General features: G+C 38.8%; 1 protein-coding gene across 1 annotated transcript in view; it reads right to left on the reverse strand.

Annotated features, from left to right (window-relative positions):
* KIF13B (kinesin family member 13B) overlaps window positions 1-21,625 on the reverse strand; it is a 209,586-nt gene that overhangs the window by 93,051 nt on the left and 94,910 nt on the right. The window contains exons 11-13 of the mRNA XM_036240641.1: window positions 17,129-17,341; window positions 15,119-15,229; window positions 5,357-5,491 (exon numbers count right to left, since the gene is read on the reverse strand). Of these exons, the coding sequence (XP_036096534.1) occupies window positions 5,357-5,491; window positions 15,119-15,229; window positions 17,129-17,341 (459 nt within the window). The remainder of the gene's footprint in view (window positions 1-5,356; window positions 5,492-15,118; window positions 15,230-17,128; window positions 17,342-21,625) is intronic.

Raw genomic sequence — 21,625 nt, forward strand, 5'->3', positions numbered from 1 at the left:
TCAGTCTCTATGTGATACATGGGTATAATGAACAACTTAAAAAATACTAGTTTTAGGGAGTATTTGAGATCTTGCTCCTTGGCATATGTTGTCAGTTTGGCTCAAATAAATTCATAAAAATTCAGAAATAAAAAAATACTAGTTTTAAGGAAAACTTTAGCAAACATAAAATACTATATTTAAAAATCTCACACTTGGCCAATGTAACTCAGTGGATTAAGCATCGTTCCATGGCTGACAGGTCCAGGTTCAATTCCTGGTCAGGGCACATGCCTGGGTTGCAGGCTTGATCCCCAGTAGGGGGCGTGCAGGAGGCAGCCAGTTGATCTTTCTCTCTCACATTGATGTTTCTCTCTCTCCCTTACTCTCTCTCTAAAAAAGAAATCAACTTATAAAAATCTCAGAAACAATCAAAAGATAGAAATGGCTTTTTAACCTTTCATCACTTAAATTTAATTTCAATGGAGATGATTAGTTAACTATTCTATGAATTTACTGGACCTTGCTTCCTTTATGAATGAACTATTTATGTGGCTCTTTTGAGAATCTCCCTTTGATCAACGAAGTCCTAAAAGGGGTGGGGGGAGGAGTGGAGGAATGAAGATGGAGAGAGACAAGACATTCACTGGTGACATCACAGGGTGGCTTTTCCTATCCTGCAATCAGGGAAAGTAGCACATTAGTATAGCCTGTGGGTCCGTCAGCCTCATCAGTATTCTCAGACCATTTCTGAAGGAAAAGATAAGCAAATGCCAGGGGCAATAAGCAAGAAAGTACTTGTTACTCTTTACATATCTAAATAATCAAAATTCTTTAACAAAGAACTCATTCTTGCTTAATAGAACCCAAACTCTGAAGACAGCTTGGGGGGGGGGGGGGAGTAGAGAAGGAAGGAGAGGTATGTGTCTTTTACAAATTCAAATACTACAATAGATGAGCCAAATGATGCCATTTAAGAACTTCTAACATGCCACCACTGTCTTATTCATCCTGGGTTCCTTACAGCCGGGCACACAGCTCCATAAACACTGAATGGCGGCTGGCCCTGCCATACTGATCACCTCAGTTGGTGGCTGTGAATACTGGCAAAGATAACATGCAGTTTACTTTCAATGGGAGTTATGCTATGGGGTCAATGTGCTTTGAAGCTAGTACTGAATCACTGATACAAATCCTTATCAAGTGTGCACATGTATAATATACCCCCAATCCTTCAGAATCGCCTCTGCTTTCCCAGCCATTAATAATTAACGTGTGTGTGTGTGTGTCAGGTACTAGACTTTGGGGGTGATCACTTAATGTGTTATGTAAATGTCTAATCACTGTTGTACACCTGAAACTAATATAATACTGTATGTCAACTGTAATTTAAAGTTTAAATTTTTTTTTTATCCTCACCCGAGGACTTTTTCCATTTCTTGTTCAGATAGAGTGGGAGGGAGAGAGAGAAAGAGAGAGAGAGAGAGAGAGAGAAACATCGACATGAAAAGGACACATCAAGTGGCTGCCACCAGCACGACCCAACCAGGGCCGGGGACAAACTGCAACCAAGGCATGTGCCCTTAGCGGGAACTGAACCCGGGTCTCACCAGACCGCAGGCCAACGCTCTAACCGCTGAGACAAACTGGCCAGGGCTAAAAATTATTTATTTAAAAACAGCTGACTTATGAAAAGCGTAGACCCAGAACTGCATAAGCAAAAGAGCTTTCCTAAAAGATTTGGTAGATGACTCAGAGGCGTGATTGTACTCAATCATACTATGATCCCATTTCTGTAGTTAAAAAGTAACGTATTGATACAAATCCATACACACACATACAGGGATAGATCCAGAGGATGCAGATAAAAATACCAAATATTAACTGTGATCATCTCTGTGTGTTTGAATTTGGATACTAACCACCCCCCCTTCTTTTTCTAATGTTAGGGAAAAAAAAGTGTATAACTACCACACTGTTTGTAAGATGAGGGGAGCAGCTCTTCCCTCTATCAGCTTGGCTTGTGCTGGAATAAATCTCCAAGTTGACCTCAGAACTCCAGGCAGACCTCGCTTTGCACAAGAGTGCAGGACTGTAACAATAATTGTGTAAGATCTTACTAATCAATGGAAAGCTGCAACTATTCTGTGACCTTTAAAAATGTCTGTAAAAACATTAAGAATTCTCTTATTGTTATAATGTATAGGGAAATAAAACAATAGTAAAACATTTATTTAATATGCTATAATTTAGAACATTAATTTAAAGCATTTTATTTCTTTGTAAAAACTTCTCCAGAGTTGTTTGAACACTGCTTGCCTTCTTCTCAACACTTAACCTCCAATACGGACTGAGCTCATTTTCCACGCCTTGGAAAACTGTCATACTCCTTTCTAAGCTTCTACCATTAAATCCTTTGTGCTTTTAATGTTGAAAGAGAGTTCCTTATCTGAGTGTTGTCTGGCATCACTCCCTTGAGACATCTTGATTCTTATTGTCACAGCCACTTCCATTATTTACCTCAATAAATTCACCCTATGTTCCTTGGGCTGTGTATCTAGAATCTCATGAATGGCGGCAGCGTCAACATCATTGACTAAATCATGGTAACTAGAATATGTGTGTATCAAAGCTATGTAAAGCAAGGACTGCCTGCACATACAAATAAGGTACAAAATTATCTTGTGAGTTATGTTCTATCTATGGTTTGGCCACCATACCTTACCTCGGCCAGTTCTGGACAGAGCAAATAAATGAACGGTTCTGTTCTGGAAGAGAACCATACAGCCCTAGCAGGTTTATTTCAGTGGCTGGAGCATCGGCCCATAGACCAAAGAGTCGTGGGTTTGATTCCCAGTCAAGGGCACGTACCTCAGTTGCAGGTTCGATCCCTGGCCCTGGTTGCGGTCATACAGAAGGCAACTGATCAATGCGTCTCTCTCACATCAATGTTTCTCTGTTTCTCTCTGTTTCTCTCCCCTCCCCCCCCCTTCTTCCCTCCACCCCTCGCCCTCTCTCCCTCTCACTCTATCCAAAAAAAAAATCAATGGAAAAGTATCCTCGAGTGAGAGAGAGAGAATCCCATACAACTCAGAATTAGAAAGAACATAAGATATTTTAATCCAGTGCCCTCATTTCACAAATGCACAAATGGGATACCAAGAGTCACCCAGAGATGTGAAGTCACCTGCCCAGTATCTCAATTGACTTGAGAATTTGAAAGCAAAAATATACAAAAGAGCCTCCAAATTCCTCCATTCCTCCATCCCACATCATGGTATAGCTTTACTGAAGCAAAAAACTGTTCTTGGACTGAGATCATCCTTTTGAATGTGCTTGGTCATGAATATACTCTCGTCATGGGGTTGGCTGGGACAGTGAAGAAATCCATACTGCCTCCAATCCTGCCAAAACAGGGCTGACCACACAATCTGAAACAGAATCCCAACACCTCCACACAAGACGACCAGAAATATTTTGACTACTCTCCAAAAGTCTTTAAATAGTTTCTTTGTTTAACTTTTTAGTTAAGGAACAGATTTGAATCAGGTTGTTTCTTGTTGGGGGTCTGTGTTTGTGTGTTCCAATTTTAAATTCGCCATATCAGAAAGAGAAAGAATTCAGAGTTCTGAGAAATAAAACGAGGAGAGATGTAAATCCTATTCTAATATTGAATCTCTCCTATAGCATGTGAATATCTACAGCTGAAATTCAAAAATGCTGCCAACATTGCCTAGAAGCACATTAAGTGAAGTGATAATACATCTTTCTTTTTTTTTTCATTGATTTTTAGAGAGAGGAAGGGAGAGAGAGATAGAGGAAAAATATATAATATTTTTTCAAAAGACAAGGATAATATACATAAGGTACCAGAGAGAATATCAAATGTGAAAATGGTATGTGAGACATTTTATATTTGTATAGTGCTTCTGTTTATACAGTGCCTCTATATATACAATCTCATTTAACCCTCACAGGAACTCTGTGAGGTAACCAGACAGAGAACACTTCCACTTATAGAGGAAGCATCTGCAAAGGATGGCAAAGGATTTGAGATTAAACATCTGTTAAACAGTGATATGGACCAGAAACCCAGGGCAGCCCCTCCTACTCCAGTGCGGCTCCCACAATGCCTGAGAATACACATGACTGTACGTACCTAAGACATGATTTAACCCACGGCGTCACAAAACATGGTATTCAAAATTACACCAAGCAATTATCCTGGAATATCTCTGATTAAAACTGGGAAACTAGCCAAGATGTCATGAATTCCTTAGTCTGTTTTGAAATGAAACCACACAATTCTCAAATTTTAAAGCAGTTTCCAACTTTATCAGCTCATTTTTACTTTCCTAGTCACCTTGGTTAAACGCACATATATTATGAGAAGGCAAAAAATTTCCTCTTGCCCTGGCCAGGGTGGCTCAGTTGGCTGAACATTATCCCATACACCAAGAGGTTGCTGGTTTGATTTCTAGTCAGGGTACATGCCCGGGTTTCAGGCTCCATCATCAGTAGGGAGAGTGCAGGAGGCAGCCAACTGATGTTTCTCTCTGTCCCCTCTCCCTGCCCCTCTTTAAAATCAATTAAAACTTTTAAAAAAATTCCTCCCATATTTATTAACCCCGTTAAAATCATATAGTCCATTATATGATTTGCTTAGGTTCTGGGCTTAAAAAAAAAAACCAATTCTGGGTAGCTCTTCAGAATTTATGTAGTCTCAGGATTCATAAATTTGTCTCGTCTTCCTGATATGTCCCACTATTTATAGCTTTCAATGTATATCAGTTTTTGTCCTGTTCCACACACTGACCCTTCCACACAATGACCCTCCCAGTCTTTAAGTGACCTACTCTTTCTTTTTATATAAGTTGATAATCCCAATTTTAAAATTTTCCTAAGAGTTACTGGAGACACAAATTTCATATCAAGTGGTCCTATGAATATAACTTCTTTAAACATTTCCTCTTGTAAGCTAACAAACCACAGACACAAAGGTGTGTTTCATATAAACCACAAAATCTTCAGTCTACTAATGTGTCAGTGTTAAGTCATTCCTTAAGCTTTAAAGTTATTTACTTACCTCCCTGGTATAAATCAAATCAATTAATAGCAGCCAAGCTACTTAATTTGTTGGAAATAATATCAGAATGTCATTGTTTTATATTATGAGGTTGAATGACATCACTCAAAAACTAAAAAGGGAAACTATTCCAGAAACCCTAGATTTTTCTATACTTCAGTTTATTCAAATAAAAACAACTGGCTAATTCATTATTTTGAATAAGCGTGGTTCTCCAAGTTTTTTTTTTAAATGCTGTGAAACACTGTTCTATTTCATGGCAGGAAATAGTAGCAAAGCTGATTACTTCACCTTTAAATAGTAAACCAGAAGTTCATTCAAAGCAGGATCAGCATTCAGATTAACAAGGAAACATTTATCATCCCCAACTTTAATTCCAGAAGACTGAAGAGATATTCCAAGACTTTCAAGTTGTTTCTGTCGCTCCTGTAAGGTATTAGAGAAATATTAATTCCACAGCTATTGACGCAGTAAGATATAAAAGGTCTTATGTTACAGTAACTGTTGAATAACTTTATAATTCAAGTATGTTAGCTTAAGACATGGCATTAAAGATTAATGTATTTTTCTCTTTCTGAACTGTAAAATGTTCTTTTATTTTATTTTATTGTTGAAACTACCGTATTACAGATGCCCCCCCGTTTTTCCCCATTGACCCCCCCCTTCCCACTCCTACCCCTTCCTGCCTCCCCCAGCCTAGTGTCCATGTCAATTGGGTGTGCATATAAGTTCTTTGGTTTATCTTTCCCCTGATCCCTCTGAGGTTTGTCAGTCTGTTCCCTACTTCCATGATCTGGATCTATTTTCCTCGATAGCTTATTTTGTTCCACAAATAAGTGAGATTTTGTGGTATTTGTCATTTGCTGGCTGGCTTATTTCGCTTAGCATAATACTCTCCAGGTCCCTCCATGTTGTCTCAAAGGGTAAAAGATATCTCTTTCTTACAGCTCATAATATTCCATTGTGTAATTGTACCATAGCTTGCCTTGGCCGGTTTGGCTCAGCGGTTAGAGCGTCGGCCTGTGGTCCCGAGAGACCTGGGTTCGGTTCCTGCTAAGGGCACGTACCTCGGTTGCAGTTTGTTCCTGGCCCTGGTTGGGTCATGTGGGTGGCAACCACTCGATATCTCCCTTTCATGTCGATGTTTCTCTCTGTCTCTTTCCCTCCCACTCTATCTGAACAAAAAATGGAAAAAATGTCCTCGGGTGAGGATAAAAAAAAAAAATGTACCATAGCTTTTTTATCCATTTATCTATTGATGGGCACCAGATCTTAGCTATTGTAAACAGCACTGCTATGAATTTAAAACATTTTCATTTTATAAAATAAAGTCATTACAAAAAACAGCCAAGTATATTCCTGAGTTCTCAATTTTCATTCTTGAAAATGTCTATGATTGTATTTGTCTTGAATTTGTCTTTCTCATTCAATTCTGTACACACGAGCAAATGTACATTTGTTTTAGTTAAGTGTGATGTTTCTAAAAAGCCAAGTTATCAATACACTCTCCTGCTTGATACCTCAGTAACTTCCCAACCGGGATAAAAGCCAAACTCCCTCAACAAAGTCCACCAGGCTTCAATCTGGTCTATTTAATTTACTCCCATCTTTGCATCTTGTCACTTCCCCTTTCAAAACCTTACTGTGGTTACATGGAACATCTTCCAAGTCCCTGGAAGTGTCAAGAATGCTCTCTTTAGCTTAAGAGGTGTCTTCTAGTTGGAGCTTATTTGTTTTCACACTTGGTAACTGTTTACTTGCTCATATCTCTATGCAGGCATGGATCCTATCTATCCACTGTGTACTCCTAGCTCAATGCGTAACACACAGCGAGCACTCAAAACATTGATCTTATACATTAATCAAAATAAAACCTGCATATGCGTTCAAGTACTATTTTCATAAGAATATGAACTTCCTTTTATTGTGCCTACTGTCTCTGAATCCACACAATATAGGAATGTATGTACACAGGGGATACATATGAATCCTACAAGCGATGCTCTATAATTAAGATTATAAATTGCGGCAGAGGAGGGTGTCTTTGACCATTATAAACAGCAAGTAGTAATGACTCAGAGCCACCAAGGACTTTTGATTCTGGAGAAAAGACAAAACATGCTAAGTCATTTAACTAGGGCCACACAATACATTTGCAGTATAATTAAATCACAACTTCAGAATTTTGCTGTTTCTAGGGATACCATCCTAATTTACATGGCCACTGCAACCTGGTCAATACATTTTGCCGAGAAGTATACTATTACAAAAGTAGGGATATTTTGGTTCTCAGTCTTTGAATCAAGTCTCTCTTCTAACAAAAACACTACGGGGTTCTTTAAGAAGTTTTCATTCATTTAGCATGAGACATTAGTTTTTTCAGCACTCAGTTCTAAGAAATGATTATCCTTGATAAAGAAAGAACCATGTTCCTAAAAGGAGGAAAGCACTTCTGACACATCTTGTGTAGTCCTTTCTGAGGGAAGGCTGTTTACTTAAGAGTTTCAGCAGGCAACGAAAGAATTATTTCAATAATGAGAAGAAACGTACTTGCTGACCCCTGCTCATGTCCAGGTTTTGATTTCACGTAAGTATGCATTTTTCTTTTCTTTTCTTTTCTTTTTTTAATCCTCACCCGAGGATATTTTTTCCATTTATGGTCAGATAGAGTGCGAGGGAGAGAGTGAGAAAGAAAGAGAGAGAGAAAGAGACATCGATGTAAGAGAGACACATCGATCAGCTGACTCCCACACAACCCTGACCAGGGTCAGGAACCGAAACACAACCAAGGTATGTGTCTTTGACCAGAATTGAACCCTCAACTCTTTAGCCGGCCGGCCAACGCTCTAACCGCTAAGCCAAACTGGCCAGGGCAAAGTGTGTATTTCTTAATGAGAACAGAAAAAATAAAAATAGGAGACCATTTGGTATCACAGATATGTCACTGGGTTTAGAAATTAGTTAATTTGATTTCTGTTTGGTTATTCAAAAATGTTACTGAGGGGGCAGGATAGGGGAGAGGATGCCTGGGGGGGGGGGGCATTCGTAACAAAAATAAATAAATAAAAACTGCAAAAAATAAAATAAATAAAAAATGATTGAGCACACACCAGAAAAACAAAAAGATGTCCTTTTGTCTTGAGACTCTTACTCATGAGGTAATAAAACTGTACACACCCAGCCAGTGTGGCATAGTGGACTGAGCATCATCCCATAGACTGCAAGGTCCTGATTTGATTCCCAGTCAGGGCACATGCCCAGGTTTTGGGCTTGATCCCTAGTAGGGGGCGTGCAGGAGGCAGCCAATCTATGTTTCTCTCACACTGAAGTTTCTATCTCTCCCTTCCTCTCTCTCTCAAAAAATCAATAAAAACATATATATTTTTTTAAATCCTTAAAAAAAATTGAACAAAGTACTGCATGACTTAAGGGTCAGAAGGGTATAGACAGTTGCCACAGGGCTTCAATGGCAGGGATGACCTGTGGGGCTGGGATAGTAAAGGAGATGTCACAGAGCACAAATTTCTAGAGAGCCGGACTTGGGACAGACATGTGAAAAGTCCTTCAAAAGAGAAATCCATTTGACTTAGCTTACCCAGATACTCTCAAAGTTATCTGTAGACCACTTTTACCCCAGAAGACTTTATTAACAATTTCTGGCTATACTTTCAGAAATACATTATGGGAGACAAAGAAGGCCACTACATAATATTGAAAGGTTCTATCCAACAGGAAGATATAACCTTGATAAACATATATGCACCCAATATAGGAGCACCAAAATATATTAAAAATCTTCTGGGAAACTTCCAAGGAGAAATCGACAGCAATACAATCATAGCAGGGGACTTCAACACCCTGTTGACACCACTGGATAGATCCTCTAGACAAAAAATTAGCAAGGAAACAGAGACTCTAAATGAAGCACTAGACCAAATGGATTTAATAGATATCTACAGAGAATTACACCCCAAAACTACAGAATACACATTCTTCTCAAGTGCACATGGGACATTCTCAAAGACAGACCACATGATAGGACACAAACTAAATCTCTACAAGTTCAAGAAGATTGAAATTATATCAAGCATCTTCTCCGATCACAATGGCATGAAACTAGAAATCAATTGCAACAAGAACATGCAAAGACATTTCAAAACATAGAGGCTAAATAGCATGTTATTAAACAATGAATAGGTCACCGAGGAGATCAAGGAAGAAATTAAAAACTTCCTGGAAACCAATGAAAATGAACACACAACAACACAAAATCTATGGGATGCAGCAAAAGCAGTTCTGAGAGGGAAGTTCATAGCACTATAGGCCTACCTCAAGAAAAAAGAAAAATGTCTAATTGACTGTCTAACCTCACAACTTAAAGAATTAGAAAGCAAACAAAAAGAAAACGCCAGAGCAAGTAGAAGGAAGGAAACAGTAAAGATCAGAGCAGAAATAAATGACATTGAGACCAAAAAACAATTAAAGAATCGATGAAACACAGAGCTGCTTTTTCGAAAAGATAAACAAGATTGATGGACCCTTAGCTAGACTCACCAAGAAACAAAGAGAGAGAACCCAAATACACAAAATCAGAAATGAAAGAGGAGAAGTAACAACCGACACCACAAAAATACAAAAGATCGTTAACAGCTACTATGAACAATTATATGGCAACAAATTCGACAATCTAAGCAAAATGGACAAATTTCTAGAAACACACAGTCTCCCAAAACTGGACCGGGAAGAGATAGAAAACTTGAACAGACCAATAACAACTAAGGAAATTGAAGAGGAAATCAAGATTCTGCCAGCAAACAAAAGCCCAGGCCCAGATGGCTTCATGGGGGACTTTTACCGAACATTCAAAAATGAACTAACACCCATTCTCCACAAACTGTTTCAAAAAATTCAAGAAGAAGGAAGACTTCCAAATACGTTCTATGAGGCCAGCATAATTCTAATTCCAAAACCAGACAAAGACACTACAAAGAAAGAAAACTACAGGCCAATATCCCTGATGAACATAGATGCCAAAATCCTGAACAAAATACTAGCAAATCGGATCCAGCAATACATCAAAAAAATTATTCACCATGACCAAGTGGGAGTCATTCCAGGGATGCAAGGCGGGTACAATATTCGCAAATCAATAAATGTGATACACCACATAAACAAAATGAAGAATAAAAACCACATGATCATATCAATAGATGCTGAGAAAGCATTAAAAAAAAATCTAGCATCCATTTCTGATAAAAATGCTCAGCAATGTGGGAATAGAGGGATCATATCTCGACATAATAAGGGCCATATATAAAAGACCTACAGCCAACATCACACTCAATGGGCAGAAACTAAAAACATTTCCATTAAGAACAGGAACAAGACAGGGATGTCCACTTTCGCCACTCTTATTTAACATTGTACTGGAAGTCTTAGCCACAGCAATCAGATAGGAAGAAAAAATAAAAGGGATCCAAATTGGAAAGGAGGAAGTGAAACTGTCATTATTTGCAAATGACATGATATTATATATAGAAAACCCTAAAGACTCCATCAAAAATCTACTAGACTTAATAAATGAATTTGGCAAAGTGGCAGGATACAAAATTAACGTCAAGAAATCGATGGCATTCTTGTACGCCAATGATGAACTCACAGAAAGAGAAACTGAGAAAACAATCCCATTTACCATCGCACCAAAAAAATTAAGATACCTAGGAATAAACCAAAGAAGTAACAGACCTATTTGCAGAAAACTACAGGTCATTGAAAAAGGAAATAGAGAAGATATAAAAAAGTGGAAGCACATGCCTTGATCATGGATTGGAAGAATTAACATCATTAAAATGTCCACACTACCCAAAGCAATCTATAGATTCAATGCAATCCCCATCAAAATACCAACGACATATTTCATAGAACTAGAACAAATACTTCAAAAGTTCATATGGAACCAAAAAAGTCCCCGAATAGCCACAGCAATTTTGAAAAAGAAGGACAAAGTAGGTGGGATCACAATACCAGATATCAGGTTATACTACAAAGCGAATGTAATCAAAACAGCCTGGTACTGGCACAAGAACAGGCGTATAGACGAGTGGAACAGAACTGAAAACCCAGAAATGGACCCAAGGCAATATGCTCAACTAATATTTGACAAAGGTGGCAAGAGCATACAGTGGAGTAAAGACAGCCTCTTTAATAAATGGTGTTGGGAAAATTGGACAGCTACATGCAAAAAAATGAAACTAGACCATCAACTTACATCATACACAAAAATAAACTCAAAATGGATAAAAGACTTAAATGTGACCCGTGAATCCATAAAAATTCTAGAAGAAAATGTGGGCAATAAAATTTCGGACATCATTCGGAGCAGAATTTTCACTGATACATCACCTAAGGCAACAGAAACAAAAGAGAAAATGAACACATGGGACTACATCAAACTGAAAAGCTTCTGCACAGCAAAAGAAACAATCATCAAAATGGAAAGGCAACCCACTGTATGGGAGAACATCATTGCCAATGATATATCAGATAAGGGGTTAATTTCCAATATATATAGAATGCTCATACAACTCAACAAAAGGAAGACAAAAAACCCAATTAAAAAATGGGCAGAGGAGCTGAATAGACACCTCTCCAAACAGGACATACAAATGGCCAAGAGACATATGAAGAAATGCTCAACATCACTAATCATCAGAGAGATGCAAATTAAAACAACAATGAGGTATCACCTCACACCTGTCAGAATGGCCGCCATCAACAAATCATCCAACAACAAGTGTTGGCGAGGGTGTGGAGAAAAGGGGACTCTAATACACTGCTGGTGGGAATGCAGACTGGTGCAGCCGCTATGGAAAACAATATGGTGTTACCTCAAAAAATTAAAAATTGAACTTCCATTTGACCCAGTGATCCCGCTTCTAGGAATATACCCTAAGAAGCCTGAAACACCAATCAGGAATAATATGTGTACCCCCATGTTCATAGCAGCACTATTTACAATAGCTAAGATGTGGAAACAGACCAAGTGTCCATCAGCAGACGAATGGATAAGAAAGCTGTGGTCCATATACACAATGAAGTACTATGCAGCAGTAAGAAAGAAAGATCTCTTATCCTTTGAGACGACATGGAGGGACCTTGAAAGTATTATCCTAAGTGAAATAAGCCAAGCAGAAAAAGATAAATACCACATGATCTCACTTATATACGGAATATAATGAACATAACAGTCTGAGGAATACGGTAGACCCAGAAACATGGAAGTAGGGCACAGACTGACATCCCTCAGAAGAGGGGGTGGGGGGGTGGGAGGAGCTAAACCTCAGAACTTATATGCATGTATGCATGACCAATGGATATGGACAACAAAGCCGGGGATGGGGAGGGGGTGGGGTGGGGAGGGGGTGCCAATGGGGTAAAAAAGGAGAAACATCTGTAACAAAAAAATTTAAAAAAGATTGTGGAAAAAAAAAAAAAAGAAATACATTATGGGGAATGTCAATCAGTTTTGGAAAGAGGTCCATGATCAACTGATTCAGTGAGAGAGGAAAAGAAAGCTCAGTAGCACGGAAGCCTAGGGGCCTGGAAAGACAAGGTGTTGGATAAAATTAGGCTTAGTTCCCAAAAGGGACATCTGAGAGAGGGAGAGGACAGCTAGGTAAGGAAAGATGATGCAGATAAGATTCGCTAGCACAGCAATCTCACTTAGACCTACCTTGCTCTGTATCAGCAAAGCTATCCAAGTACAAGAGCACTTCAAAGTCAATGTTTCATTTTGAAGAGCTCAAAAAGACTCACACAGCTTAGTTTCCAGTGGAAAAATGATTAGAATGACATATTTATGAAAAAACAAAAAGTGAAACATGTAATGAGAAATAAAGTTTAGACACTGGTGTATTATTCTCTTCTCTGTCATCTAAGGGATAGGCTTAAAAATAACCCGAAGTGGCAATATAGATAAAATAAGATTGGTCATATATTGATCTTTAATGATACTGGGCGATGGATACATGTGGATTTATTATATTCTTCTCTTATAAATGTTTTAATTGGCCATTATAAAAATTGTTTAAAAATTGACTTAAGTCCTAGTCTGCACTACTGTAAATATAACACTAATAGTGTCCTACAACTTCTGATGGATACACTGGTTCTGGACAGCACATTTAAAGATATAATCCACTGGGTGGCAAACGGAGTGGCCAGTTCTATCAATTTGCCAATATAAGGAACAGGTGCAAACACTAGAGATTTTTAATTTTAGAAAAGGAGGGCAAGTGTCTGGCCAGTGTGGCTCAGTAGTTGAACATCAACCCATGCACCAAGAGATCACCGGTTCGGTTCCTGGTCAGGACACATGCCCAGGTTGTGGGCCCGATCCCCAGTGGGGGGCATGCAGGAGGCAGCCAATCAATGTTCTCTCTCATGGATGTTTCTATCTCTCTCTCTCCCTCTCACTTCCTCTCTCTCTAAAATCAATAAAGGAAAAAAGTTTTTTAAAGAAAAAGAGGGACCCTGGCCGGTTTGGCTCAGCAGTTAGAGCGCCCGCCTGCGGTCCGGAGAGACCCGGGTTCGGTTCCCGCTAAGGGCATGTGCCTTGGTTGCAGTTTGTCCCCGGCCCTGGTTGGTCGTGCGGGTGGCAGCCACTCGATGTGTCCCTTTCACATCGATGTTTCCCTCTCTCTCTCTTCCTCTCTCTCTCCCTCCCACTCTGTCTGTACAAAAAATGGAAAAATGTCCTCGGGTGAGGATAAAAAAAAAAAAAAAGAGAAAAGGAGGGAAAGAGGCAAAGGTGACTTTAAGTATTTCTATAATACTAGTCTCGCAGGGCTGTTGGGAGGATTAAACAAAATACTGTACTTTAAAAGTGCTTAGCATAGGCCCAATACATATGTGTATCCAATAAATATTGGCTATTATTATTATCCTTAGTTACTATATACAATTGGGACACTTTTTCTTTTTAAAATTTTTACTTATTTATCTTTTTTAAATTCTCATCCAAGGATATTTAGATAGTTTTCCAATTTATCTTCAGATAGAGTGGGAGGGAGGGAGAGAGGGAGAGAGAGACGGATGCGATAGAGAGACATCGATTGGTTGCCTCCTGCACAACCTGGACCAGGGCCGCGAACTGCAACCGAGGTACATGCCCTTAGCTGGAATCAAACCCGCGACAATTTGGTCCACAGGCCAGTGCTCTAACTGCTAAGCCAAACCAGCCAGGGCTTATTATCTTTATTATTGAAAGGACTAGATGTCCCTCCTTTCTTCCCCCACTGACCTCCTCCTCCCCACTACCATCCCCCTCCTGCCTTCCCCACACTATTAAGGGACACTTTTTCTCTTAGCTTTGGAAGAACAAACTCAGGTCAGTGAGCAGAAACAAAAGAATGAAAGATTTCTATGAAATAGCTACTATCAGAGTTGTCCAATCATGAAAAGACTGCTCAGAGGGGTATGTTTAAAACAGAGGCTGAATGAACCATCTAACAGGAAAGCCACAGCATAAGTCTTTTATGACTTAGTTGGACGTTTTAGGATTTTCTCTAAATGCTAATGTTCCCACCCTAAGATTTCACAACTCTATCTGTATTAAGTGTCTTAAAAATGCAAGTAACCTCAGATTTAGGAATTTCATATCATTTTTACTGAGTTGCCATATGGAAGCAAGAATCTCACAGCCTAATATCTACTACTAATAACTCTGTGGTTTGGGTGAATTTCCTTAGGTCTACAAAGCACTAAACAGAATTGGGTATTCAGGGCCAGAGGTTACAAAGTAGTGATTTATTAAAAACTTTTTATGACCCTAAAAATTTATTTCTTACATAATGAACCATTAGTTGTGATTATGTCTTATTTTTACTCTTTCAAATGAGCTTTGTAAAGTATAAAGTCTTGACTCTAGATTCTTATTAATGGTGCTAGATTTGCTATTCTCAAAGCAAACATCATAAAGAACCAGAAACGCCACCTGAGATGACTGGCACAAACTGCCATGAGGTTTTGCTCTCTAAATCTGGGAACACAAACCTGGGCAATTTCCTCGGTTGTCCTTAATTTCTCCTCCCAGGTCACAGTCATTTCCTGGATTAGCTTCTCTGATTCTTCCAGCCGTTCCTTGAGCTCTGGAGATTTCATTGCCTATAAGCAAAATGTTTATTTCATGAGATGTCTGTAGGATGTGCTGAAAAAGGATTAGATAAATCCAGAAAAAGAGAAGTGACAATCTGCCTCCTTGCAGCTCTATGGCTCACTGAGGTCTCTGATCGACCTGAGACTTAACTGCCTGCCACTGACACACAGCAACCTGACTGTGTGGGTTCCACAGACAAATCTAGTTATCCTGGCTGGGTTTGAAAGGAAGACAACTTTTTCCTTTTCCTCCAACCTACTGTTATTGTGAAGATCTAATTACATTTAAGGAGATAGTTCAAACTATCAAGGGTGTGTGTGTGTGTGTGTGTGTGTGTGTGTGTGTGTGTGTTTAATCCTCACCTGAGGACATTTTTGCATTTATCTGCAGATAGAGCTGGAGGGGGGGGGGAGACGACATTGACGTGAGAGAGACACATTGAGTGGTTGCCACCCACACAACCCCAACTGGGGCCTGGGACAAACTGCAACCAAGGTACGTGTCCTTAGCGGGAACTGAACCTGGGACTCTCTGGTCCTCGGGCAGACACTCTAACCGCTGAGACAAACCGGCCAGGGCTCAAGGGCATATTTTTAAAATCCCAATCAGTCATATATCTAAAGTCATACATGATTCATTCTTGTCTTTACTGATGACTTCAGGTATTCATCCAAGTACATACAGACTAAATTTGTATGTGTTACAAACAAGATGGTGTTATTAATATTAAGAACACAGCCTAGCCAGTTTGGCTCAGCGGTTAGCACGTTGGCCTGCAGTCCAGAGACACCTGGGTTCAGTTCCCGCTAAGGGCATGTACCTTGGTTGCAGTTAGTCGCCGGCCCTGGTTGGGTCGTGTGGGAGGCAGCCACTCGATGTGTCCCTTTCACGTCGATGTTTCTCTCTCTCTCTTCCTCTCTCTCCCTCCCACTCTATCTGAACAAAAAATGTCCTCAGGTAAGGATAAAAAAAAAAAAAGCACACACACAGAAACAAAATCTCAAAGAATCTTGATGAACTTTAAAATTGTTCCTATAAAAACAGGATAAAATTCAATAGGCAATAATATGATCAAGATAATTGCTTTGACCATATATTTTACCAATTTACTGTCAGAAAACAGGCTATGACAAAGAAGAGAGTTACAGTCTCAGACCCAGGAATGAGTCCCACAGTGCTGGGAAATTGTGGGAATAGAAGGCTAATTAGAGTAGGAATCATGATTCAGATATTTTATTCCTCTTTTGACAAAAGGCTGAGCATTCAGTTGTAGGTGAGAATTGTGTAGGTTTCAAAGTCAGCAATGAAACATAAATACCATGCATTATGGAATGTTCAAAGAATAGTGGAAATAGAATACCAGTAAATAGATGGATACTACTAGTATAAAATATGTTTTCTACAAACAAAATTACCCCACAACATGGAAAGAGTAGATTATTAAGGTGTGAAAAATCTCCTTAAGATTTCCACTCTGACTTCAACCAGTGAATAAATGACATAACCCAAATCTGTTTGATTCCTCTTCCAATTAGTCTATGTCCACTCTGCACCGTTTTCTACACTAAAATTAAGTTATATACATTTTTTCAAGCGTCTCTTATTCTCCCTTATCTATTATACTTCTCTCTTGTCCATTGCCTATACTGTAGAATAAAACATTCTCTCAATTCCTTTCATTCTTTACTCCTATTCAATCCTTTAACACCTGTAAAAACTCTCTAAATTTTAATTATGACAATCTGTCTTCCTTCATTTATTACCCATCTTACATCTCTCTTCCTACAGGAAATTTAAAAAGTATAAGTGAATTACTTATTACTTATAGTTAAAGAGGAAGAAAATTCAAGTTCCAGCTTTACTAGATTTTCCTAGATCCATAAGGCATCGCTTGGCTGAGCTTATACCTCTGCTTTGGTTAGCTGCTCTCGGAGTTTTTCTACTTCTTCCCTCAGGTCCCGAATAATTCGCGCATTCGGATCCTCATTCACCACAGCGTGGTTCACAATGTGCTTGGCGCGATCTGCATACCGCAGAGTTGAAAGGGTTTCGTCATAGTTATCAGCTGCTGGACTCACAGTAGCTACCATGGCTGTCTTGCTGTTACCTCCAAGACTGTCCTAGAGAAGGAGAAATTAAGCAGCATTTTAAAGTTGGAAGAAAACATTATATGAGAAAGTCAAAGTCAGAAATGGTGAGATAACATTCCAAGGTCAAACACATATTTAAGGACAAAGTCAGGTCTAAAATACAGGTACATCAACTCCCTGTCCCATGTTCTTTCTTCTCTCCAAGATACTTTTCTGCAAAAGGGAATTCTGATTTTTGAAAAAGGACAGAGAAATACAATAAAGTTTATATTTACTTTAGTTAAGACAATTTGTTCTCTTTGAACAGATAACATGATGCCGTAAGTCAGCAGACTACTCAGAATAAAAAAGAATAATTTCTTAAATGCCTACAAAATCTTCCTTAGAGGAACCAAACAAAGGTGATATTTGTTATCTAATCAAAGAGTGATTATCTACAATCTACTTTATAACACTATGTACTCGAAATCTCTGAGAAGCCTAAATAATGGTCCAGAAAGTGTTGTAAGTTTACAAGCACCTTGTAAATTTTTTAAAACCATAAAACGGTACAATTACAGTCTTACAAAACAAAAGATACATTGAAGGTATTTCATTTTACTCCCTCTGATGTCACTTCAGAAACTACTAAAATAGGCTTCATGTTCTACATAACCACTTCCACAGTCCAGACAAGGGTGCTGAACGAAAGGTACTCATCCTCATCATCCTGAACTGAAAAGTATACTGAAAGGGGCTTTAGAATGGCTCCAACAAATTCAAATACTACTTTCACTTGAGAATATTAAAAATAACTAAATATAACTCCGAATTACAGAACTAGCTTTGGGAAATCAAGTCCACCAGACAGTGGCCGTGGCAGGCAGCCTCTAGGATGATTTCCACCTCTAGGCAGTACTACCCCTGTATCATCCCCTTCCCTTGAGTGTGTGCAGGACTGTTTATTTGCATCTAAGAAACAGATTACAGCAGTGATGTCACTTACTATAAGATCATGGCTTCTGTCACAGGTGTTTTCTCTTACCACTGCCATGAGGTAAGGTGGTCCCTTGAAGGCACCACAGGAATGAGTAGGAAACAGATCTTCTGAAGCCTGCCAACAACTACTTAGGTGAGCAGATCCAACCCCAGTCAAGCCTTGCAGTAACTGCAGCCCCAGATGACACTCTGATTGCAGCTGCATGACAGATGCTAGCCAGAACAATTTAGTTAGGTCACACCTGGAATCCTGACCCACAGAAACTGTGAGATAAAAAATGCTTGTTGTTTCCACCTGTTAAGATTTAGGGGCAATATGTCATATAGCAATAGATAACTACTCACACATTAATACAGTCGGCCCTCGTTTATCACGGTTAATCAGTTCCAGACTCCACCATGATAAATGAATTTCTGTGAAGTAGGATTCTTTATTTATACTGTATACCATCCCAGGATGAGAAGAATTACCCAAGTCAATAAATTCAACACCCTCTTTCAGTAACAGAGTATTGCTGAATATAGTCTCAAGATTAGAGAGAACACTCAAACAGGCCAGTAATAAGGAATTCATTAGATCACAAGAAAGCCAATATTAATTTTGAGCAGCTTAACTGATATGAAATTCTTACTTTGGAAGATACAAAGTTTTTCCGATATCACTATACTGAAAATGTGTTCAAGCAATCTGTGATCTATATAATTTTCCTGTATAGACTTTACTTAGTCCTCAGCCTTTGGTGAATTGGATTATTAGTCTCCCCACTTTACCAATGAAAAATCAGAGGTTTGTTCTGACAAAGAAGGTTAATACTCTGCCTGAAGATCCAGTGCTAGTAAACTGAACAATATTCTAGTCCAATTGTATCCCACCTTCTAGTTCAGTATGATTTCCACTCCCCCACAGCTACCTACAATAACATAGTAACCAAACAACACTTGGCAACTGACAGTGTTTAGACCTGAGGAATAAGTAAGGTGACCTGACACCTTCCCAAATTATTCTGTCCTAGTGCCAGAAACAAAATCATTCCCTAGGAGTTCCTAACAGTCCAACATAATCACATATAGTGTGTCCACTTATTCATCCAATATTGAAAATTTGGTTTTCCACAGAAAACACAGCTAAGATCATTATCTCTTGGAAAGAAATACACATGAAAAAAAAGGAAAATAAGTAATCTTGGCTTTAGGAAGCAAAAGTGACTTCCATGAGGCCTGTGTGAGTGTGTGCTTCACTCTTCACTTCTAGACACTGATCTCACATTGCTGGCACCCAGCTTTGGCCACATCCAGAAAAATGTCAAGAAGAATCCCATGCACATTAATGAAATTCCAAAGCCATATACCAAGAGCACAGGAAGTACATCTCAGATGGCAATTCGTGGTGGAGCACTGCCCTTCAAGAACTACGGCATTGTTAGCCCACATGAACAGCAAATGCTACTGGGTACAAGGGGATGTGTAACAATAAGTAGCAAAGGAGAAAAGCATGCACATTGTGCTTCAATTTGTGCTGAGAAAAGGAAACCTGGCAAACAACAAATCCTTGATATTTTAAAAGCCCTTGTGCATGAGCAACAATAATACGCTTTTATTAAAAAGTGGCCCCAGGCCATTAGCAAAAAGGAAATAGCGACAAAAGACCTGGCACTCATTCAAGGAGAAAGTATAAAGCTTCTTGTTTACTCTTTAATTGTTTAATTAGGCAAATCATCTGAGCTTTGTTTCCAATGTAGCAACTGAAAATTAAATGGACCTAAGAAAGAAATTTAATATTGGAAGTCAGACTTGTTTAAAGCTGAAAGAACTCTTTGAAGGCATTTAATCAAATTATTTCATTTTACATAAGAGAAATTGAGACCCAGGAAGAATGACAATTTACCAAAGGTCATAAATGCCAGTTCAGAGAAGAGCTGAAATTATTCCTTCATTCAACTCTTCATGGAGGGCAATGCTGGTGAGCAAATACTATAAGAACTGAAGTAAGGATAAATACAGTATGGTCTGGGAAAACAGAAAAAGAGCAGAAAACCCAATCTTGAAAGGTTAGGGAAGACTCCCAGAGAAAGTGACATATGAGACCTTAAGATGAATAAGCATCACCCAGGTAAAGGGGAGGAAGAGCAGTGTAGGAGATTGAAGAGAGGAGGAAGAATGTTCCAGGGTAAGAGCAAAGTCCTAGAAGTCACTTAGCTGGAACTGATAAAATCAAGAGCAAAAGATGAACAATGAGAAGTAGGGAGTGGTCAGATTATGAAGGGCCTAGTAAGTCTCAAGTCATTAAAGAATTTGGACTTTAATGTAAGGGCTTCTAGAAAGTTATTAAAGAGACTTAAGTTTAAGAAGAGTATTAATCTAGAAAGAAACTACAACCTAACTCTAAAAAACAAAATGGACTAAGAAAGCTTGTGGGAGAGGTTTCAATCATCCAAGCGAGAGATAAAAAGTCACCTTCATTATGTAAGTGGCAATAAGAATGGAGGAAAGTGGAAGAATTCCAAAGATGATTTTTATTGGAGCATTTGTTACCAGAAGTTACTTGATGTTAAAAGACCCATATTTAGCCCGGCCAATGTAGCTCAATGGTTGAGTGTCAACCCATGCACCAAGAGGTCACCGGTTCAATTCCCAGTCAGGGCACATGCCCAGGTTGTGGGCCAAATCCCTGGTGGGGGGCATACAGGAGGCAGCCAATCAATGTTCTGTCTTATCGATGTTTCTATCTGTCTCTCCCTCTCCCTTCCTCTCTCTCTAAAATCAATAAAGAAAAAATAATAATGAAAAATAAAAGACCCACATTTAAAAGGTTACACAGAGAAGCCAAAATCATCTTAATACAAAATGGTTCTTCACTGACCACTTATCAAATGAGTTGCACTCTAGCATCCCTAAAGAAGAGCGCTCACATCTACGCCTGACCAGGGGTGTCAAAGTGTCTCCAATGTTCAGATGTTATACACATCAAGAGCACAGCATAATTATAATGCAAATACAATACAAAAAAAAAAACAAAAAACCCAACTCTACAAAGAAATTGCAAATTTTATAAATGATGAGCACTGTGGGTTCAATCCCCAGTCAGGGCATATATAAGAATCAACCAATTAATGCATGAAAAAAGTGGAACAATATATTGATGTCTCTTTCTCTCTCTCTCTCAAATCAATGAAAAGGAAAAAAAAAAAAGAAGGAAAAATTAATAGGGACATAAAAACCACTTCAAAGGAGAGCAATTTGAGTATCAATAGCCCAGAGACCTTTGGGAAAACTGTTTAAACCCCAAAATATGTTTTGCAAGAATATTCCTACTTAAGATCCTGCTGCAAAAGTCAA

Source organism: Molossus molossus, unplaced genomic scaffold (assembly GCF_014108415.1).
Source record: "Molossus molossus isolate mMolMol1 unplaced genomic scaffold, mMolMol1.p scaffold_m16_p_4, whole genome shotgun sequence".
In the NCBI taxonomy this organism is placed as follows: domain Eukaryota; kingdom Metazoa; phylum Chordata; class Mammalia; order Chiroptera; family Molossidae; genus Molossus; species Molossus molossus.